Raw genomic sequence first — 24,138 nt, 5'->3', positions numbered from 1 at the left:
TAACTCTATATTGTGTAGATGCCATAACCACAGAGAGAGGAACTATTTCAAGTACTTAAAAAAAACACTAGTAACTTCACTATATATTCTTATGGAGTATACCCAAAAACCAAAAAACATTGTAAACTCTTTTCTGTAATCATATTGTTGGTGGTAGAGTCAGTATTGTTGTTTTTTTAAAATATATCATTATTGATTTTAGAGAAGGGAGAGGGAGTGATAGGAACATCAATGATGAGAGAGAATCATTGATCAGCTGCCTCCTGCATATCCCCTACTGGGGATCAAGCCTGCAACCCAGGTATGTGCCCTTGATCAAAATCGAACCTGGGACCTTTCATTCCACAGGCCAACGCTCAATCCACTGAGCCAAACCAGCTAGGGCGAGTCAGTATTGTTGATTTAAAACTATTTCTTGAGTATGTTTTGTGGGATAAAGCAATTGGGAAATTATATTGAAGTATTTGGGAACCAAGATTTTTGCTACAGGAACAAAGATATACAAATGTAAGAACAGTGAGGTTCATTTAAATACCTTGAATCCTGCCCTAGCTCATTTGGCTCAGTGGACCTTGGTTGCAGGCTGGATTCCCAGCCCTGGTGTGTGGGAGGCAACCCATCCATATGTTTCTCTCTCTCTCTCTCTCTCTCCCCACCCCTCCTCCCCTTACTCCCTCCTAAAAATCAATGGAAAAATATCCTTGGTTAAGGATTAACAACAACAACAAAATACCTTGAATCCTGAATTTGAATGGGAAGTACCACTATGAACTCACAGTATATTTTATCTTAAATAGAGAAAAAAGTATTTTCCTGCTCTATCTATTGAAAAAGCCTAGAAACAAGAACAACTCAGATTATGACATCTAATTACCACTTCCCACTAAAAGAAATCAGAGCTTCTTGGAAAAATGGCTGGTTCCAGATTTGAAACAGAAAACATACAAGTTGAGCCTGGAACATCATGACATCCAAGAAAACAAGAAAGTAATCAAGGAATCCTTAAGTTATGCAAAAAGGCTGAACAATCCAAGAGAAAGAATGAGCAGGAGGTTGCATTGCCTTTTGTGACCTACTCTCAGAAGTCATCCTGTCACTTCTGCCATATTGTATTCATTAGAAGTGAGTCACTAAGTCCAACCCACACTCAAGGGATGGGAAATTAGGATCCACCCATTGATGGGAGTTTGAAGAATTGGTAGACATATCCTAAAACCACCACAATTGGTCTCCTTTTTTCCTTTTCTTTTACCTGCTTATGACATCCTAAAGTGATAAAAATGCTAGTCTCAGAAATTTATCCTAGTATAAAAAAGACTGCAGAGACAGTTTTCAATATGTTGGGGGACTGTACCTACATTTTTTCCCATGAGATTAAGGTGCCTCCTTATGTATTATCAGAAGAGTCAAACTAAAAGGAACACTAATCTATATATACAGAAGGCTAATATGCTAAGTGTCCAACCGGTCACTATGACACGCACTGTCCACCAGGGGGCAGACGCTCAACGCAGGAGTTGCTGTGACATGCACTGGCCATTTACAAAGAAACGGCACTATGGACCTGATGCCCAGAAAGCAACACTCAGCTTCCCCCAAATAGGACACAGGCCCTGCCACCATCCCGGAGTGACAGCCCACCAAATCTCAGAGCAATAGCCCACCAAATCGCAGCTGACACTGCTGAGACCCAATGGCGCAAAATGCAGCCCATAGCCTAGCCCAGCCTAGAAACAGTGGCTGTGGGCACCAGGTAATGATGTCATGTAGCAATGCCCAGCTTCCTCTCCCTAACGACTAGCCTCCTTGCAGTTTCTTCAGCCCAGGAACACAACTTGCATTATAGCCAGGTGCAAACATTTTACACTTTAACCAAATGCCTGGGGAGTGTTTTTCCATGCCTCATCTCATTTGATCCTCACAGAAGTCCTGGAGTAGGTAGATAGGAGACTCAGTAGAATCCTATTTTTCTTTTCATTAGCCGGAAAACAGAGATTTAGAAAGTTTAGAAACTTGACCCGAGTGAAAAGAAGTAAGAAATGGTGGACCTTGAAAATTACTTCAGGTTTTTTCACTGCACAGAATATAGCCAAACACTGCTACAGTTAAATATTTTGCCCTTTGTTCTCTCTGCATGATCTACAATAATAATCTGCTTTATGTTGATATTTACTGCTGTGTTGCTGGCAATTACCTGAAAGAGAAGTTGGGGTGCTTCACTGGGCTGGAAAAAATTTAGCTCAATCAGAAAGCAAGTCTAATTATGCAAGTTTATTCTATATCTATAAAAGGCTAAGTTGACTTGTGCATGTGCGATACATATAAAGCTCTCGCTGGCACCAATTGCATGTGTGTGTTTGGATCTGTCATTGTCTATTGTGAATTTGGTTGACACTTCTATTATAGAGAAAGGGTGAATAGCGATATTAAAATATTTCTTCTAATTAATTTCCTTTCAATGTGCATATATTCATGCACTGGGGCACTAGTAGTATATAAAATAAATTATTTTCAAAGGTGAAAATAATAACTTGAAACAATTTGAAAGAAATAGAAGATTTTTAGGTAAGAAAATACTGAAGGAGCCTGGCCAGTGTGGCTCTTTGGTTGAGCAGTAACCTATGGACCAGGAGGTCATGGTTCGATTACAGTCAGGGCACATGCCCGGGTTGTAGGCTTGATCCCCTGTGGAGGGTGTGCAGGAGGCAGCCAATCAATGATTCTCTCTCATCATTGATGTTTCCATCTCTCTCTCTCTCCCTCTTCCTTCCTTTCTGAAATCAATAAAAATATATATATATTTTAAAAGAAAATACTGCAAGGTAGGGTAAATTCTGAAGGGTAAATTCATTTGTAGTATCACTAAAAATTCTCAGTGGGATTAAAGGAGAGCAAATATACAGGATCGTTACAAGCAAATGAACAAAGGCCAACTCTTAGCTTCTTCTTTTTTTTTTTTTAAATATATTTTATTGATATTTTACAGAGAGGAAGGGAGAGGGATAGAGAGCTAGAAACATCGATGAGAGAGAAACATCGATCAGCTGCCTCCTGCACACCACCCACTGGGGATGTGCCCGCAACCAAGGTACATGCCCTTGACCGGAATCGAACCCGGGACCCTTCAGTCCGCAGGCCGACGCTCCATCCACTGAGCCAAACCGGTTTCGGCAACTCTTAGCTTCTTGTCTCCCAAATATCCCCAGGCTCAGCATAATCAGAAATATTCATAGTACGCTGGATATAATCCCATAGCTTCCTTGACTGGAAATCATATCTTGTGCAAAACACATGATACAAGCTCAACAAGAACACTTTTTCCTCCGCATCTCTCAGACATCGACCTGGTTTTGTAGCAACTCTCAGATGCACTGTATCTTTCTTTCTGCATGTCTTTTTCCTCCATCAGATAATCTGAGTCAGTTCTTGGACGCTGTGCAGCATGGTCAGGGTGTTTATTTAAAGACACATATCTAGAGCCAACCACACACCTACCAAATCAGAAAATCTTGGATTGTAGCCTAGGAATATTTATCTTTAAAGAGATCCACAGGGTAAATTTTTTGTATGATAAAGCTCAAGAACTACTGAATTAGGCTGTGAACATCCTGAGAACAAGGTCGGAGTCTTACTTATCTTTGTATTCTTAGTCTCTCACCGTGTATCCTTGTACCTTTACTGGCAGAGCCAGCCTTAGCACTCTAGTAAGTGTTAGATAAATGTCTGTGGAATTGAATTGAGTTGGAAAAGTATTCACATATTATGGAGGTTTAACTCCAAAAGTTGTGATGTGATGATATTCTTTGGCCTTGTATGGGTTTGATAAAGTGGTCATGTATTCTTTTTGCCCGTCTAGCATCTGTTATCTTTTATTTTTCATTACGAGAGCCACTCCTCTCTTATGCTCCATTCTTTTTTTTTTTTTCTTTGCATGTTTTATTGCATGTTTAAAGAGAGAGAAAGTGAGAGGGAGAGAAAGATAGAAACATTGATTGGCTGCTTCCTGCATGCCCCCTACTGGGGATTGAGCCCACAACCAGGCATATGCTTTGACCTGGAATTAAACCAGTGACCTCTTAGTGCATGGGGGAAGAGGGAGAGGGTAACACTCAATCCACTGAGCAACACCAGCCGGGCATATGTTCCATTTTTGTAGTTTGAGAGGCACTGATAATACTTTCTCTGCAAAGGAGGTGAATATGTGACACACGTTTGGCCAATCAGAGCACATGTTCTCCTAGATTACTGCCGTTGGAGAGCTCAACCCCAGATTTAATGGTGCTGTTAGGAAAGAGGTGGCTTCTTCATTCTGCGTTTGCTAAGCTGGTGGAACATGAGTCTGGATTTTCTAATGACCAACTTTGACACCACCTAATCTACCTTTTGTCTCTATAGATTTGCCTATTTTGGACACTTCATATAAATAGAATTGTACAATATGTGGATCTTTTTGGATGACTTCTTTCACTTAGCATAATGTCTTTATGGTTTTTTCATGATGTAGCATGGAAAAGCTGACACTCTCACTTTATGTGGTCTCTCTGCTTCATTTCTTTTTATTGCCGAATAATATTCCACTGCACAGATATACTCCATTTTGTTTATCCATTTATCAGTTAATGGACATTCGGATACCCCCTGACTTCCAATGGATCAATAAATTCTTTTTTATGGTTAAGTATTTTAAAACAGTGAAAGAGTTGTAATACAGATAGTCTAAATCAAATATTGAAACATGATTTGATGAGTGATGAGTGTGATTTGATGGAGACAATTAATAAACTATGGAAATTTAAGGCAGTGCTAGAAAACCAGAAATGTAACATTTATGTAACAATGCTGCATTTGTGTATTAGGCTTCAATTCACATTTGAAGTTTCATAATTATAAATCAGTGTTTCATAACTATGATATGATGGCTTTAAGGTCGGCAGCTGGTGCCTTTAAAATTCGGCTCTGAGTGTTTATCATCTGCTGATTGTCTATCACCTGCTGATTGTCTACCTCTCTTTCACTTTCACAGTCAGTGAAGATATTTATGGTTGTCTGTAAAACAAGACTCCAGTTCCTCCCACTGCCCCTCTCCTAAAGGCTCTGAAACAAGGACACAAACTTGTTCAAATTTTATCAGCATTTTTATGGCTAACAATTATAGGAAAGCAGATGAAATATCACAATCAATGGGTCTCCAACAGACAGTAGAGGTGGTGCCTTGAGAATCTTTCTCTATGGACTGGGAAGAATCAATTTCTACTCTGGCCCCTAAATCCAAAGTCCCATTGCTGAGCCAACTATACTTTTGTCCTCATTAAAATGGAAGTATCTGTGATTAAAAGGCAAGGTATATGCCATTTATCATTTAGTATGTAAAAGTATGAGCAGATTAAAAATATTTGCAATGGATAATTTCAAATATAAAGTAAAGCAGAAAGAATTATATAAAAAAAATCCCTCTGTATTCATAATCCAACTCTTGAGCTAGTTGGGGTGAGGACCAAATGAGATCATATATAGAAAGCCTTTAGCATAGAGCCTTAATCTCAGTTGGCTTTTAATAATGAATTCTGCACCAGTCAAGTTTCAGTTGAAGAAGCAGAATCACTAAGTAGAGGTTTATTATAGGGATTTGACCTTATAATAATTGTGGGGGCTGGTTTCACAGTCTATGAGGCTGTTGTCTTTGTGCCTGGTGATGGAGCCCAAAAGTTAGCAGGATGAGCTAGAACCTGCATGCCTCCAAGCCTCCACCTTTAGTGATGTGAGTGACAAGCAGAAGATGGTGTTCAAATGCATAGCTGGCCCAGCAGATGGGGTTACTAAAGTAGGATCAGGAGTTAGAGGAGCTATGGGCCTGGGGAGCTAACCCATGCCAACAAGATCAGTATCAGGTAAGTATGTGAGCTACAAGAGAGCCTAGTACCCTGCAGTGACTTTTCAACATAAAAAATGTGGCTGTGACTTCACTTTTGTCTTCCAAATCTCATGCAAGATGTTTCTTGTGGTTTGCTAGTCCAGAATTATGCAGGGAAAGGAGTTCAGGGATATGTAGTTTCTGTTATCTATCACTGTGTAACAAACTACCCCAAACCCATAGCTTAAAACAGTAACAATCATTTATTTAGCTCAGGAAGATGCAATTTGGTCAGGGCGCAGTGAGGACGGCTTATCTGTGCTCATTTGGCATCAACTAGGGTGGCTATAGTTGGTCAGAGGCTGGCTGGAGACTGGAGTCATCTGAAGGCTAGCTATTCCCATGTCTGGTGGTTCATGCTAGCTGTCAGCTGGAACAGCTGGCAGTCTCATTTTGTGTGGTCTCTCTGACATGGCAGCTGCATGGCAGGCAGACTTTTAAATTGGAGATTCGGGATTCCAAAGATATATGAGCGGAGAGAGAGGATGAGCGATACAGAAATAGAGGGAGAGAGAGCGGGAGAAGAAGTAGAGAGAGGAAGATAGACTTTCTATTCTGGTTCTGCCATTTATTAGCTATGTCACTTTAAGCAAGTCATTTATTCTCTCTGAACCTCGGTTCTCAATTTTTAAAAATCAGGACTTATTTTGGGTTGCCCAGAAGAAGACCTCAGAGCAATAACTGGAGTGAAAGTAGATTATTTGGGAGTTAATCTCAGAATTATCAGAAGGTTATCTGGGGCGGATACAGTGAAGGGAAGTAAGTCAGTAATAGGTACTTAATGAAGCAAGTTACTCCTGTGGACAACTGGTGCTAACACTTCTGGGGAACCCTGGGAAACACTGTAGAATTTCAGAGCTGTCTCACCCAAGGATCAAGGGAACTGGGATCCTTATACATTAACTCCCATCAGTCATTGGTTAAGGACTGGGGAGGGGTGCATTAATTCCTCAGTACGTTTGTTCTGTGAAGTTCCATGCAGGTGAGGAAAACTCCAGACAAAGGGATATAGGCATTATTAGCAAAAAATTAAAGATTTTCACTATTTCCAGTGAAATAGATATAAAAAAAATCGTCTCCTGGTGGGATGGCTCCTCTCCTTGCTTTGGCATTCCCCCAGAACAGGATTCAAGAGAGCCCTGGAGCGCCCCGCCCCCGGAACTCCCCCGATCATATAGCTTTCTTTTTGGGGGGTGTGTGTGTTAATTTTCACCCGAGGATATTTTTCCATCTATTTTTAGACAGTGGAAGGGAGAGGGAGACAGAGAAACATCGATGCATCAATTGATTGCTGTGAGAGCCATCCCACCAGGAGAGGATTTATTTTGATGTCATCTAATTTTTAATAACTCAACCATGCATCAGTTGGTTGCCTCTTGCATGCCCTGATTGATTGAGCCTGCAACCCTTTAGTTTAGTACGCAGGTCCACACCCTATCCACTGAGCCAAACAGCTAGGGCCCTGGAGCTTTCAACAGTCCCACATCACCACTGTCAACTTCCTAAAAGGCAGTATGGAGAAATGGCAATAATTGGCATGAATTACCGCCCTTCCTCAATGGATTTAAGGGCTAATTATCTTAAATTCTACCTATATCTCTAATAACCGGTCACTAACCAGCTCAGACCTTCAGGTTGGTTCCTCATAACTGAGATTTGTTCATATAAGGCAAGCTACCCTCCTTAATCTTTTTTTTTTTTTTTTTTAATATATTTTACTGATTTTTTACAGAGAGGAAGGAAGAGTGATAGATAGTCAGAAACATCGATGAGAGAGAAACATCAACCAGCTGCCTCCTGCACACCTCCCACTGGGGATGTGCCCGCAACCAAGTTACATGCCCTTGACCGGAATCGAACCTGGAACGCTCTATCCACTGAGCCAAACCGGTTTTGGCTACCCTCCTTAATCTTATTTAGGCTCTTACTCTTTCTAGACCTCCCCCTCCCCAATGTGTTCTGGAACGCATGATCTGGTGACATTGTCCAAGAATGACTGCAAACACACATTATTATGATATTGGGCTCCTAAATTTGTGGTCATTTGATAGTAAACCACACATCTTTTTTAAAAATATATTTTTATTGATTTCAGAGAGGAAGGGGGAGGGAGAGATAGGCACATCAATGATGAGAGAAAATCATTGATTGGCTGCCTCCTGCACTCTCCCTACTGGGGATGGAGCCCACAACCCGGGCATGTACCCTTGACCAGAATGGAAAACGGGACCCTTCAGTCCCCAGGCCAAACCTACTAGGGTCCACGCATCTTTGAAGGTTTTGAACAGTGGGCCGACAATCCAATCTTTGGTACGATTTTGGTGTGCAGGATTAGGAGAGGACAGGAAAGAGGGAAAAGCAGAGTGTGGGGGTGTGTTTGTGTGTGGAGTCATTACACCAACCCATTTTGAGGTATGTGAGAGGGGAGGATCTGACTTGGCGCTGTGGATATAAAGGAAGAGACCAATGTGAAAGGGGCAAGCTTGGTGCCTCACACAAAAAATAAGCAATAGCCTGGTGCCCGGAGGCTGGAGTCCCAGTGCATGCTGGCACTGCCAGCTTTGCAATGCTCCTCGAGTCTTTCCCCGTGGGAATGGCAGGCAGTACTTCTCAGGGTTACAGCGAGGAGCGAGGGGACATGCCAGCAGCGCGCTCAGAACAGTGTTGCAGCAGGGTAAGCGCGCCAATCTTGTTTTCTCCTCTATTAAGAAAAAGGCGGGTTAGATAATGCCGTCCATATCCCAGTGGTTGCCAGTAAGTAGTAAGGCTAAGTAGCGGCATGTAGTAGGCCCGGAACCCCAGCCGGCCCCTCTCCTTGCTCCTACTCTGGGAGAGACCCCGCGCAGGCTGTGGGGGCGAACGAGCTCCCCTGTCTGAGCGACCAGGCCGCCCCCACCCCGCGCTCCTCTCCGCTCTGTTGCCGGGGCTCGGGCACCGCCTAACTCTAGCGCGGGCCAATGGCGACGCGGCACGGGCTCCGCCCAGCTCCAGAGCGGGCCAATGGAAACGAGGCGCGAGCACCGCCCTGACCGTGCGCGGGCCAATAGCGGCGTGGCCCGGTACGGGGCCGCCCTCAGTCCGGCGGGGAGGCGGGGAGGCGGTCACCGGCTCCTCCCCGCTCCCCTCTGACCCGGTGTCTGGTTTCTCCGTCTTCCTGTTCCAAACCACGTGGACACGTCGGGGGCTGCGGGTCCGCGGGAGGGAACCCCGGTCGCCACCGCCGCTGTCGCCGCGACCCCGCTCCTGTCTGAAGTCGCCGCACCCCTGGCGCCCACGCCTTGCGCAGAGCGCGCACATGGCGACTCAGGCGCACTCCCTCAGCTACGCGGGCTGCAACTTCTTGCGCCAGCGTCTGATTCTGTCGACTCTGAGCGGGCGCCCGGTCAAAATCCGAAAGATCCGGGCCAGAGACGACAACCCGGGCCTCCGAGGTAATTGGGTACTGGCAGCGCGGAGGGTGAGTGAGGGGGCCCTGTGGAGACCGCGCTGAAGTCCTGGGGGCCAGCGTGCGGGGAGCCTCAGGGTCCCGCGGGCGCTTTGAGGAGGGCGGGTGGCGGGTCGCCCCTAATCAGGAATGCACCCGAGGCGGTGGGGAGGCGGGGTCGGCCCCGAGGGGTGAGCTCTGAGGGCTGAACTCAGCTGTGCGCCGCGCTCCGCTCCTCCAGGGCTCTGGTAGTAAACAGGTACACGTTTTCCAGCATTACGTGTTACAGCAAATACCTAGGTTCGCTCCCTCGCTTGTCTTCAGCCCCTCTTGCTCTCTCCCTCGCTTATCTTCAGCCCCTCTTGCTCTCTCCATAAACGTCTCAAAGGAGAAAAACAGTTTGTTGGACCGAAATGTGGTGAATGGGCAGATGTAAAGATGGAGGGGGATTTGGAGAGAAGAGTACCACTGGTTGGTTCCGTGCCCTGTCTCAAAACAGGTCTCAGATGCAGCTGCCCCCTTGGTCAGCGGCTGTCCCTGTCGCCATGACTTCTCGCCTGTCCTCACACCTTCCCTTGACTGTGGATTAAAGAATCTTTAAAAATGCTGTTTGTTTTCAACGGTGACTGTGATTGATGTGCACAGGACAGGAGCTTTGAGATACATTTTTAACAGTCACGGGCCTAATTGCCTTGACTTGAGTAAAGTGTTGGTGACAAGCGCTAAACTACAGGCTTTCAAGCTCCCTTTTTTGCCCTACAAAAGTAGATAAGGTTAAAAGTAGGCCCCATTTAAACACACATAGATTAAATGGCTCCTATTTTCAACTGGTCCCCTGGAGTAAGACATATGCATTTTAAAAGCTTCAGTGTGTTTATCCCAAATTGGGAGACTCCGTTAAAGAAAGAAAGGAAAAAGAACAAAACACAACCAACTCTGTCTGCAGATTGAAGGAGACGGTTTGTGGTTGGCTCTCGAAGCTTTCTGGGTCGTGTTGATGTATTTAATTTTGCACTGGCTTCTGTACTAGGTGGCCAGCCAGTTTCATCATCTGGCTGTCTATTCTGGACAGTTACATTTGTGCCTCTCTTGAATGGTGATTGGTTGCACGTTAAAGGGAAAATGCCATGTCATTGATGGAGATACAAGAGTAGGAAAGAAAGAACCAGAAGACCTCCATACCATGGAGAGGAACCTGGTGACAGTAGGAAAGGCTTATATTGGTACATGATTCTTGCCCTTGCTGTAACTGAAGAAGTTGAGGAGAGACTGCTAGCCTGGTTTATGTCAGATGCTCTTCCCCTCGACATCTCTGCCCTTATTTTGAGTCTGGCCCTTGGGCATAGTAATTGCTTGATTGCTCTACTCTGGTGTTCCCAGCCAGCTCTCCCTTTTGCCTCCCAAATTAGCCTAGAGAACTCACCCCACTAGCTGGCTGTGGAAAGAAGACAGGCTTTTACTTCAATGAATACTGGGCATAGCTTTTTTCTTTTTTAGAGAGAGGAAGGGAAAGGGATAGAGATAGAAACATTGATAGAAAGATTGATGGCTGCCTTCTATGAGAGAGGAAGTCATTGATGGATGCCAAAACCCCAGCATGTACTCTAACTGGTAATGGAACTGGCATGGCAACCTCTTGGTTCCTGGGTCGATGCTCAACTGCTGAGCCACACAGGCCGGGCTTTCTTTCTTTTTCTTTTTTTAAAGGAATAGTAGAAGTACTTTATCCTGGAGATTGGGATTTCTCATGGAAATCTAGTGCCCATAAGATAAAATTTTAGTGTTTGTCTCTCTCTTTTAAAATCCTCATGTGAGGATATTTTCTTTCTTTTTTCTAATTTTATTTTAAAAATATATTAAAGTTGGGACCCCAAAGCCCTTGGGGGCTGTTCAGACTCAGGGCTGGAAGGGCCAGACTATGCAGCTACCAGACTCCCAAGTTCCTCCAGCCTGGCCTGGCAGTGGAAGCATCGCAGGTTTTTAGCCCCTGCAGGGTAGTGAGTGAATTGAATCCCCAGGTCCTCCTGTGCACGCACTCACCATAGCTCCCGAGGATATTTTTCCATTGATTTTCAGAGAACGTGGAAGAGAGTGAAAGACAGAGACAAATAGTGATGTGAGAGAAACACATTGATTGGTTGTCTCCTGCACATGCTCGAGCTAGGGCCGGGGCCAGGAGGAGCCTGCAACCAAGGTACATGCTCTTCACAGGAATCGAACCTGGGACCCTTCGGTCAGCAGGCTGACACTCTATCCACTGAGCCAAACTGGCTAGGGCTGGTGTTTGTCTCTTGACAGGTGGCCTACAAACTAATGTTTTAATGTTCCAAAGGATGCTTTCCTGCCTTCCCTCTCCACTGTTTGTGAGCATCTCCTCACTGCCACACACACGAACAGGGCTTGGCCACTTGGCATTTTCCTGAGAGGATGCCAGTTCTGGTCCCTGGGAGAGGTAGCACTAGTTAGCAAATGTGCTGGTATTTTTTTGAGGAATACTATGTATACCATTACTTGCCTAACCTTATTAATATACTAGGGGAAGAAAGAGGCCCCTAATTTAGACCTCCTTGTGCTGGCTTCAAGGTCTCAAAAATCGTACAGACATGTTTAATTTCTTATAGAGGTAACTGAGATATAGGTATATACTAGTACAGTCGGCTTTTCGTATCCATGGTTTTCACATCTGCAGATTCAAACAATTGTGGGTCGAAAATACTCAGAAAAAAAATTCCAGGAAGTTTCAAAAAGCAAAACTTGAATTTGCCACTCACCAAGCACTATGCTGAATCCACGCAAGTGAAATCATGTGTAGGCATACTCTGCTGTAGCCTGATTCTGTTTTTTTCATCTATAAAGTGGGGCTAGTACTGCAGCATTTTATATAAGGGACTTGAGCATCTACAGAGTTTTATATCTGCAGGGTCCTGGAACCAATCCTCCACGGTTGCCAAGGGATGACTGTACATGCATTCATAGATATGCATGGATATGTATATATGTATATATACTCATGTAAATGTATGTGCATACACACATATACATAAATACATATAGCCCCTGACACATGTTATCTGGTGATAGCCACGCAAGTCCTTGTGAGCTTAAATTGAAGATGCAGTCAATGGGCTGTGTTACCAGTCATCTTTCCCTTTCTGACTTTTCCTGAACTCAGATTCTGAGAGTTGGAAAAAACCCAGAACATTTCCAATAAAATGTTCTGCTTGTAGCTTATGTGCAGAATTACATCTCTCAAAAGTGCTTGCTTCAACATTCCTGCTGGTGTGGGCTTTTGAGGGTGGGGATGGTGCAGTCATTCAGAAAAGGTTTATTGAGCCCCAGTATGTGCAAGGCTTTGTGAGGGTATAAATGTGAGAAGCTGGTTTCCCCACTCTCCAGGAGTTTTCTAAGGAAGAGCTTGACAGAGTAGCTTGAGTAACTTGAAGTAGGAAGAGCTGAAGGTTGTAAAGGGGCTCATTGGTGTAAGAGTAAGACTTCCCTGGAGTTTATGAAGGAAGGCTTTCTGGATCTGCTTCTGATCTGGGCAGATAGGATTGAGATGGTGGCTACGAGGATGATTGTAGGTGAAAGAAACAGCTTTTAAGTCAGAGTTTTTTTAAAAAAATGTATTCTGTTGAGGTAGAATCTTTAATTTGTCATAGATGTAGTAGCTTGGTGGTTAAGAGCTTGGCTCAGAATTAGACCTCAGTTTCTGCTTTTGCTATTAGCTCTTGGACCTTGAGCGAATCCTTTAACATTTCTGATTCTGTTTTTTCATCTATAAAGTGGGGCCAGTACTACCAACTTCATAGAGTTATTGTGAAGGTTAAATGAAATAACACTTCAAAGTGCACTGAACAGTGCCTGGCATTTAGGAAGAGTGTTAGCTGGTTTTATCATATATACTTCTACCCACGGGGAATAGTTCTGCTCTCTGGCATCTGAAATCTGTTCCCCCATCTATATGAAAACTTTTCAGATATTTAAAGAGAATTATGACTTCTCTTTGTTTTCTCTTTTCGGTCTAAAGGCTTTCTTTTTTGCGATGGCTTCCAGATATTTGTGTGTTATGCCATGTGTAATGTAATGGTTCTTTACCAGGGGCAGTTTTGCTCCCCAGGAGACAATTTAAAAAAAAAATTGAATAGAGAGAGGGAGAGAGAGATAGAAGCATCAATGGTGAGAGAGAATCATTGATTGGCTACCGCTTTCACGCCCCCTATTGGAGATCAAGCCCACAACCCAGGCATGTGCCCTCGACTGGAATCGAACCTGGGACCCTTCAGTCCGCAGGCCGATGCTCTATCCACTGAGCCAAATCTGGTAGGGCTGGAGACATTTTTTTGTTGTCACAACTGGGAGGCTGCTCCTGGCATGTAGTGGGTAGAGACCATGGATGCTGCTAAACATCCTAAAATGCATCAGACAGCTCCCCACACAAAGAATTATTCTGTCCAAAATATCAATAGTGCTGATGTTGAAAAACTTCGACCTTCTGGACTTAATTATTAAGCCTTTTCCTTTCTCCAGTCCCTAATGTTTGGGAAAGCAGTATGTGGTCCCAAAAAAACTGTACAAGGATTCAGAAGGGGATGAAACAGCTCAAACTCTGTGACTTCTGACAGATCAATTAATCTTTTAAATAAAACTGCCTTGCCAAAACCGGTTTGGCTCAGTGGATAGAGCGTCAGCCTGTGGACTGAAAGGTCCCAGGTTCGATTTTGGTCACGTAACTTGGTTGTGGGCACATCCCCAGTAGGGGGTGTGCAAGAGGCAGCTGATCGATGTTTCTCTCTCATCGATGTTTCTAACTCTCTATCCCTCTTCCTTCCTCTCTGTAAAAAATCAATAAAATATATTTAAAAAACAAAACTGCCTTCTTCCAAGCAGAGGGATTATAAATAATGCAAAGAATTTGAACCCCCAAAAAGATGATCTTGGAATGGTTTTTATTATATAGCCACATGTAATTTTTGCTTCACTCTTGAGGAGTATGAACAGTTATGTTGTCTCATTAGACTCTTCCTATCATTGAGGAGGAAATACATATTTTTTGATTGCTCTTTTACTGAAAGTGAAAAAGCCAAGATGGTTAAGTGTGATAACTGGTTGAACATCCCTGAGTGACAGACTCCCCAGAAAAGAGAGTGTATCCACCTCCAGCCTGGAGGGCCTGTTCTCCCATCTAACTGCATGATGGACATGGCTGTTCCTCATGATGTAAAGCAGCTGTCCAAAATGCCTCTGTCTCTGGATTTCTCAAGGGCTTTGTCTTGCAAGGTTCAGTTTAGTTAATATTTTCTTGGTAAGGTGAGGTCTAAATGAAAAAAAATTCACCAGAATGATAGCTGTTTAAAGTGGGAATATAGAAATGATGGACTTGGTAAGAGTGCACTGGTTTAGTAGTTAGGATACAGAACTGCTACCACCCAAGTTCTTGAGCAGGTCATGTGACCAAGCGTCACTGTCTTTCCTTGGGAAATTAGAGAGAGTTTTGGGTCCATAGGAGTGTTGCACTTGGCTTAACCAGATGAGATTCTGAAAAAGGAGGGGTAAATGGAGTTTTAACCAAAAGAATCCTTTAAAATATGCTGATTAAACTTGCTACATAGAGGTTCTTTGAGAGATAAAACATCTTTTGATTAAACTGATGTATTGTTTTAGGATCAATCTGGCTGTTCGTAAATTGGATTTTCTAATAGGAGAATTGTAAGGGAAAACTTTTTCTCCTCTACTCTCAATACTTTTGACACCAGATAAGTGGTTCCCTCCACATCAAGCAATTCTCCAGTTCTCAGCTGACACCAGCTGGGTGTCCACAAATTTAACTCTTAAGCTATCTGTTACGGGGATAAGAATCAGATCCCAAAAGGTAGGAATTCAGTCCCACAAGACTGCCTCCTACTTCAGATGCCAATCACAAGTCCTGATCGAAAATCTCTGTCACTTGTACTTCTGACCAACCAGCTGTAAATTGGGGGTTTCCACAATCCCCACCTTGAATCTGATAATTTGTTAGAATGACTCACAAAGCTCAGGGAAAAATTTACTTACATTTGCCAGTTTATTATAAAGGATATTAAAAGGGATACTGATAAACAGCCAGATGAAGAGTTATATAGGGCCAGGTTTGGAAGGGTCCTGAAGTAGGGTCTGCCACCTTCCGAGAACTTGTATTCCTTCCCCAATCTACAAGTTCTCTCCTTGTTTGGGAGTTTTTATAGGTCTTAATCTCTGTGTTTGACACCCTCCTCTGCCCCAACTCCCATTCCCGCCTAGGCCTGAAAGTTCCAACCTTCATCCCCCCCCCCTCCCCCAATCTTGTAATCATTTGGTTTTTTTGGTAACCAGCCCCAAGCTCCATTCTGAGGCTAAGTCACCTCATCAGCATAAACTGTAGTGCCTTCAAAGAGGCTCCTTATGAATAACTTTTAAAAGACACTCTCACTTTGGAACCTCCAAGGATTTTAGGAGGTTTGTGCCAGGAACCAGGACACAGACCAGATGTTATTTCTTGTTGTACCACAAGGATATACCAGTATGGTCTGGGACCCAGAGTTGTTGATAGATAAGTGGATTTGGGGAAGGCCGAGAACTATATTAATGATAAGTTTAGGTTGGATATTGTCCTGTTACTTGGGAACCTGCCCTCTGTGCCTCTATTGACTGAAAGTTTGCTCCCTTGTGATGATTATTAATTGCCCTAAACAAGAGGCTCATCTGTTAAAGACAAATGCCAAGAATCCTAATAGTCTATGTTCAGATCTGCTGTTGCTTGGAAGCTGTAGAATGCTATTCTAGATGAAACTTATGCACCATCTTTTTATTTTTTTAACTAAACTTTTTATTTTCAGATAATTGCACATTGTCACGCAGTTATCATAAATAATACAGAGAGATCTGTCTGCACTTTATCCCATTTCCCCCAGTGGTAACATCTGGAAAAACTATAGTAACAATATTATAACCAGGATATTGACATTGATAACAGTGAAGATATTTAACATTTCCGTCACCAAAAGGATTCCTCATTTTGCTCTTTTATAGCCACACTCACTTCCCTCCTTTTCCCACCCATTTCTTACCCCTTGACAATCATGAAACTGTTCTCCATTCCTATAATTTTGTCATTTGTTTTCTAAATAGAATCATACAGTAAGCAACTTTTTGTGGTTGACTTTTTTCTCTCAGCATGATTCTCTGGAGATTTATCCAAGTTTTTTTTTTTTTTTTTTTAACCAAGTTTGTTCCTTTTTATTGCTGAATAGCATTCCATTGTATGAAAGTAACACAATTTTTTTAAAAAATCATTCACTTGTTGAAGGACATCTGTATTGTTTCCAGTTTTTGTTTGTCTGTTTGTTAGTTTGTTTGACTATTCTGAATAATGCTGCTAAAAATTTTTGCATATAGATTTTTATGTGGACATAAGTCCTTTCTCTGGGATAAATGTCCAGGAGTCTAGTTGCTGGGTGGTTTGATAGTTTATATGCTTAGGAAACTGACAAGCTGTTTTTCAGTGTGGCCTTACTATTTTATATTTTCAGCAACAATATATGAGTGACTCTATTTCTGTACATGCTTGCCAACACTTAGTGTTACTATTTTAATTTTTTGAATTTTTATGAGTTTATTTGAGCCAAACTGATGACAACTGCTGGGAAGGAAACTCTGAATGGAGGGAGAAAATGCTCCTGTGTTGTCACTAATTTTAATTTTAGCCATTTTGATAGGTGTGTGGTACTATCTAGTAGCTTAATTTGCATATTCCTAATGGCTAATGATGTTGAACATCTTTCGATGAACTTATTTGCCATCAATATAGCCTCTAGTGAAATGTCTTTTGCCAATTTTCTAGTAGGATTGTTTGTTTTTACTGTTAAGTTTTCAGATTGCTTTACATATTCTAGTTCTTTGTCAGATATATGTGGTTTGCTAACATTTTATCCATCTCCAGAGCTTGTCTTTTCATTCTCTTTTGCAGAGGAAAACATTTTAATTTTAATGAAATAAACTTTATCAAAATTTTCTTTTATTGCTTGTGCTTTTGGAGTCAAGTCTAAGAACTATTTGCCTCATCCTAGATCCTGTAAGTTAATTTTTGTATGAGGTTTAAAACTTAAATCGAGGTTCATTTTTTTTTTTTTGCTAAAAATGTCTGACTACTCTAGTACCATTTGGAAAAACATCCTCAAGGATCTTACAGGGAAAATGTCCAGTATTTTGCCACTAAGTATAAGGTTAACTGTATATATTTTTTAGATGCCATTATCAAGTTGAGGAAGTTTTCTATTGCCATTTTTGTTGTTGTTTTGTTAATCATCACTCGAGGATCTTTTTCCATTGATTTTTAGAGAGAGTGGAAGGGATGGGGAGAGACAGAGAGAAACATCGGTGTGAGAGAGACACATCAATTAGTTGCCTCCTGCATGCACCCTGACCTGGGCCAGGGATCCTCCCACATGTGCCTGGACCTGGGCCGGGCATCGAGCCTGCAACCCAGGCATGTGCCCTTGACCAGAATCAAACCTGGGACCCTTCAGTCTGAGGGCCAACACTCTATCCCAGCCGTGGGCAAACTACAGCCCACGGGCCGGATCCGGCCTGTTCGGCTGTTCTATCCGCCCCGCGGAGCCGAAAGAGCAGAGGGTTCTCTTGCTCTCCCCTCCGCTCCTTCACCAGCAGCAGTGTTAACATGGCAACGTCGGGAAACACGGCCGCAGCTCCTTCTTCTGAGTGGGCGGATTTATATCCACCCATTCAGTAGAAGGAACAACCTCTCAATCTTCCAGAGGCTCCTTGTAATGCCCGCGGACATGTCCCCCCCCACACACATCACCCTGGGAATGTGTAGACACGTTATCGTGGTGGTGTAGGGAGACACGCCCCTGGAGAGCACAGTATCAGAGCATTAGCTAAAAAGGAGGCCAACAACACTGTTCCCACTGAAATTGATGTTTTAAAGACCAAAAACCTTTCAACCCAGTCTACATTGCCATCTACATCTACGTCCCGGGCATAATTTGGAAGTTGCACTAAAGAAAATGTTTAATTTACTGTTTACACATTTTGTTCTTTTCTATTTGTTTTAGTTTTAAATTATTTTAAATTGAAAGGCTTTTGTACCTTTCCTTTGTTAGGCAATTTTATTTTGCCTTTGCCATCTTCAATATAAGGTATGTTATTGTGCTATGATTCCTCCATTTTTTGAAGTTTCAAATTATAATAATTAGTGTTTACATTCTTCTTGTTAAAATGTTTGAAATGAATAAAACTATTGAAAAGAAAAAAAAAGACCGTACCCTTTTATGTAATGATGTTTACTTTGAATTTATATTAGTTCACACAAACACTCCATCCATGCTTTTGTTCTGGCCCTCTGGTCCAGTTTAAGAACCCATTGTGGCCCTCGAGTCAAAAAGTTTGCCCACCCCTGCTCTATCCACTGAACAAAGTAGGCTAGGGCCGTGGTCAGCAAACTGCGGCTCGCGAGCCACATGTGGCTCTTTGGCCCATTGAGTGTGGCTCTTCCCCAAAATACCACGGCCTGGGCGAGTCTATTTTGAAGAAGTGGCGTTAGAAGAAGTTTAAGTTTTAAAAATTTGGCTCTCAAAAGAAATTTCAATCGTTGTACTGTTGATATTTGGCTCTGTTGACTAATGAGTTTGCCGACCACTGGGCTAAGGTTACTCCTGTTTTTGAAGAGGTTTTTTAAAAATTGTGATTGAATATTTTTTTGTCATATGCTTCTTTTGCACCAATTGATGCAATCATGTAATTTTTCTTCTTTAGCTTGTTAATATGGGTGATATCCCCTGTTTCATTCCTAATATTGATGATTTGTGTTTTCTCTCTTTTTTCTTTGCCAGTGTTGCTAGAAGTTTGTTAATTTAAGAGCTAGCTTGTTTCTTTGATTTTTCTCTATTTTTTCAATTACATTTATTTCTGCTCTTTTATTATAATAATTCTTTCCTTTACTTACTCTGAAGTTTTGTTTTATTTTAGATTTTATTGCTCTTTTTTCCTAAGTTCTTAAGGTAGGGCTTAGATTATTGGAAACTTTCCCTTTTCCAATGTACATATTTAGTGCAATAAACTTCCCTCTCAACACTGCTTTAGCTGTGTCCCACAGTTTTTGATATGTCATATTTTAATTTTCATTCACTCTAGTGGATTCTTTCCTTTCCTTTGGGATTTCCTCTTTGAACCATGAATTATTTATAAGTGTGTTTAGTTTCCAAGTGTGGGTATGTTTTTCTGTCTTTCTCTTACTGATTTCAGTTTGATTCCATTATGGTTAGAGAACATGGTCTGAATGATTTCAGTTGTTTTAGATTTGTTGAGGTGTTTTTTTTTGTTTTATTTTTTTTTTTTAATGGCCCAAGATAATGGCTTACCTGGGTATATATTCCATGGGTACTTGGAAAGAATGTGTATTCTGCTGTATGAATATGGATTAGGTCCTGTTGGTTGATGACATTGCTTAGTTCTTTGCCCTTCCTGATTTCCTGTCTAGTTCAGCGATTTTCAACTGGTGTGCTGCGGCAGGCACACTGGCGTGCCATGAGAATTTTTAAAACATCTAATACCTGACAATTTAGTCAGGGGCACTGACCTTTTATCCCTTAGATTGTCAAATAAAAAATGACAACAGCCAACACAATAGCCATCCAGTGTGAATGAATCAAAATTATACCTTTTTTGTTGTTGTTGTTAGGTTGGCAAAAAACATGAAATAGTTTTTGGTGTGCTGCAGAATTTTAGAAATTTTTTTATGTGTGCCATGAGATTAAAAAGGTTGAAAATCACTGGTTTAGTTCTTCTATTGATTAGTGAGAGGGATATTGAAGTCTCCAACTATAATTGTAGATTTGTCTCTCACTTTTCAGTTATAATAGTTTTAGCTTTATATATCTTGCAGCTTTGTTGTTTGGTACATCTAAGATTGGTGGATTGACTCTTTAGTTATTATATAACTAGAGGCCCGGTGCATGAATTCATTCATGGGTGAGGGCCGGCTGGCCTGCTCCAATCGGGGTCGGGGGGGGGGGGTTGATCGGTGCAAGGCTGGCTGGGGGGAGGGGCCGTGGGACAATTTGCATATTAGCCTTTTATTATGTAGGATGTTGTTTTTTATCTGTCTCTAATAGTTTTCTGAGGAAATGCTCTAGTGAATTTCTGCTAGAGAGAGCTTATCTCCTGATGTGTTTGTAAAGAAAAAGAGTAGAACTGAAGAGTTTTGATATTAAATAGAAAACTTGAAAGGTATTAAAAATAGCATAAGTCAGAGAGTTAAGTTGCCCTTTATTTGTTTTACAGGTTTTTATATAAGCAAAGCAAAATATCTAGGAAAATTTGAAGGTATGGGACAAAAAAGTAATCTTCAGTGTTTGTTATCCTATATAATAAAGAGGTGATATGCAAATTGACCATCACTCCAACACACAAGATGGCTGCCCCATGTGGACACAAGATGGCCCGCAGGGGAGTGCAGTTGTGGACGATCAGGCCAGCAGGGGAGGGCATTTGGGAGCAATCAGGCCTGCAGGGGAGGGCAGTTGGGGGTGACCAGCCCTGTAGGTGAGGGCAGTTGGGGGGAACCAGTCCTGCAGGGGAGGGCAGTTAGGAGCAACCAAGCCTGCAGGGGAGGGCAGTTGGGGGGGACCAAGCCTTCAGGGGAGGGTAGTTGGGAGGGACAAGGCCTGCAGGGGAGGGCAGTTGGGGGCAACCAGGCCTGTAGGGTAGGACAGTTAGGGGCAACCAGGCCGGCAGGGGAGGGCAGTTAGGGGTGCCCAGGCCTGCAGGGGAGGGCAGTTAGGGGTGACAAGGCCTACAGGGGAGGACAGTTAGGGGTGACCAGGTCGGCAGGGGAGGGCAGTTAGGGGCAATCGGGCCAGCAGGGGAGCAGTTAGGTGTCGGTCAGGCTGGCAGGGGAGTGGTTAGGGGCAATCAGGCAGGCAGGCAGGCAGGCAAGTGGTTGGGAGCCAGCAGTCCTGGATTGTGAGAGGGATGTCCCAGATTTGAGAGGGACGGTGCAGGCTGGGCTGAGGGATTCCCCCCCGCCCGCCCCCCTCCCCCCGTGCATGAATTTCGTGCACTGGGCCTCTAGTAATAACATATGAAATGCCTAACACATGAAAGTAGTACTTAAAGGATTATAAAATGAACACCTGTGTTACCCGGTCCAGATAAAGAAATAGAACATTGTCTACACCTCTGAGGCCTTTTAATTTACAACTCCTTCCACACACTCTGTGGTGACCACTTTTCTGATCATAACGGTATTCATATTGTCTTCATAACTGTAACCTATGTATTCATAAGCAATGTAGTAAACTTGTGCTTATTTTTGGAACTCTCCCCTAATGTTTTTAGATATTTGAAATTTTGTAACCCAGGAGCAGCCCTGAAGAGGAAGATCCATAGAGAGGTGTGTGGTAAGTGAAGGGGCAAGGATTCTATGCATCTTGTCTTAGTGAAGTTTGAGGGACTTCAGCCTTAGTATTGTTAGGTGAACTTGAGATCTTTTTTGTACCAGGTGATGGAGCTATATCTTCACTGTTGCTAGGATTCCAGAGCTAGCTCTGTGTTTGTTTCTTTGAAGTGCTGCTGCTTAAGCACTTGCTGTGACCAGGGCATAGACCTTCCTGGAGGTCTCCTTAAATGCTCATTCTGTTTCTACTTGTGTTCCTCTGTTGGACATTTTTTAACTGTGTGTGCGTTGCAAAAAAAAAAAAAAAAAAAAGGGAAAAAGAAGAAGATTTTTCTAAAGTTCTGCTTATTTTTTCTTTCCAAATCTGTAAAAGCTTTGGAGTTTAATTTAGGGCTTTATTTATAAGCTAGTGAATTCATGCACATTGAAAGGAAATTATTACAAGAAATATTTTAATATTGCCATTCGCCTTTTCTCTAAAATAGAAGTTTCAGAGATGAAAGAATTAGTAAAATGTACATGAAAATAATATGTAAATTGATTAAATAAAAAACAATAACAACATGATGTAACAACGAATATTTTCCATGAAATTTTTACTGTCAGAATATTCATTTATCATTAATTTTTTAAAATATGTCAGGTATTCTGGAAAATTTATATCCCTTGGACAAACTTTGCCTTTGCTACAACATCAAGTAAATTTTCCATCAGATGGGTTTTCATTGGAGAAATTTAGGGATAGGCAAAATTGACATGTAACAGTCATTCCACCACAACTGTTTGATAACTGCATCCTCATTTACCTCATTTTTGCTATAAAGGCAGTTCCTACCAGTATTGGTAGTACTTGTCGATGACTGTTCTTCAGACATATTCTGTCGACGACATCACTTTCTTTTGGCTTCACAGATATGTTTTGGCAATAGTTGGTTTTCAGACATAATTCTGTCAACAATTTCAGCTTCAGAATGTCAACAAAAACGTGATGTCTTTACCTGGCACCCACAGCCATCATTTGTGGGCTGGGCTGAGCTGGGCTGTGGGCTGCATTTTGCGCCATGGGGTCTCAGCAGCATTGGCTGTGATTTGGTGGGCTGTCGTTCTGGGGTGGTGGCGGGGCCTGTGTCCCACTTGGGGGAAGCCTAGTGTTGCTTTGTCAGCGCCAGGTCCGCAGTGCCATTTCTCTGTGCTGGACAAAGCAGCTCCTGCATTGAGCGTCTGCCCTCTGGTGGTCAGTACGCGTCATAGCGACCGGTTGGACAGTGGGAAGGATACTTAGCATATTAGCCTTTTATATATAGACAAGAGGCCCAGTGCATGAATTCATGCACAGATGGAGTCCTTCTGGGTGGCCTGCAGGGATTGGGCCAAAACCCACAGTCCAACGCTGCCTGCAGCTCCTTCCTGCCTCTCCCGCTCATCCTGGACCCACTGTGCTTGCTGCGGGCTTGCGCCCAATCAGTCCTGATCGGGAGAGACTCATGCTGCCACAGCAGCACTCGCCAGCCATGAGCCCTGCGTCTGGCGCCCTCCCAATGGGAGTGGTCTTGCGGGATTGGGCTGAAACTGGCTCTCCGACATCCTCCGAGGGGTCACGGATTGGGAGAGGGCGCAGGCCAGGCTGAAGGGACCCCCTGGTGGTCAGTGCACATCATAGTGACTGGTCGACCAGTTGACTCTCTGCCCCCTTGTGGTCAGTGCACGTCATAGCAAGTGGTTGAGCAACCTTAGCATGTTATTAGCATATTACACTTTGTTTTGTTGTTCGGTTGTTCTGCCATTCAGTCTATTTGCATATTACCCTTTTATTATATAGGATGCTTGTTCCTCTTTCCCATTTAGGGACCTTTGAAGCTTGAGCAAATTGATGTTTTTTCTTTTTTGTGTCAACTATTTTGCATTTTCTATAAACATAAGTAGAAATGGTATTAAGGTATATAGATCACGCCTGATTTAAAAACACACACAAAATTATTTTGTATAAGAAGACCATAGAAATAATTTCTAGTTAAGTTTTCTAGTTAACTTTGGTAGTTAAGTTACTTTTAAAATTTGTGATGCTACTTACATCACCACCTAATATACATATTGAATATACTAGAGGCCCAGTGCATGAAATTCATGCACTTGGGGGTCCCTCAGCCTGGCCTACACCCTTTCGCAGTCCAGGAATCCTCTGGGGATATCTGACAGACAGCTTAGGCCTGCTCCCTGATGTCAATGGGGTATTAAAGTCCCCTACTATGACTGTTGCTGGAGTGGGCCTAAGCTGTCAGTTGGACAGCTTAGCGCTGCTGCAGGGGCGGGAGAGGCTTGTGCCACCGCCGCTGCGCTCACCAGCCGTGAGCCCAGCTCAGGGCTTCTGGCTGA

At 42.8% G+C, this 24,138-nt stretch overlaps 1 protein-coding gene across 4 annotated transcripts in view; it reads left to right on the top strand.

Moving 5' to 3' along the window:
* The window catches only part of RCL1 (RNA terminal phosphate cyclase like 1), a 98,424-nt gene that overhangs the window by 26,571 nt on the left and 47,715 nt on the right, over positions 1–24,138 (top strand). Inside the window, exons 1-2 of one of the 4 annotated variants that reach the window (XM_080669933.1) lie at positions 9,076–9,342; positions 21,708–21,769. The exons of 1 other annotated variant lie outside the window; for it this stretch is intronic. Coding sequence is in view for 1 of the 3 variants with exons in the window: in XM_080669932.1 (XP_080526058.1) it covers positions 9,207–9,342 (136 nt within the window). In the remaining 2 variants the exon portion in view is untranslated. Of the gene's footprint in view, positions 1–9,073; positions 9,343–21,707; positions 21,770–24,138 lie in introns of those variants that run through there. 2 more of the 4 variants (XM_080669932.1, XR_013960681.1) reach the window with 2 other exon arrangements.

This window comes from Plecotus auritus (assembly GCF_963455305.1).
Source record: "Plecotus auritus genome assembly, chromosome: 5".
NCBI classification, from domain to species: domain Eukaryota; kingdom Metazoa; phylum Chordata; class Mammalia; order Chiroptera; family Vespertilionidae; genus Plecotus; species Plecotus auritus.
Note: the sequence above shows the minus strand (reverse complement) of the source record. Positions and strands in the feature narration are given on the sequence as shown.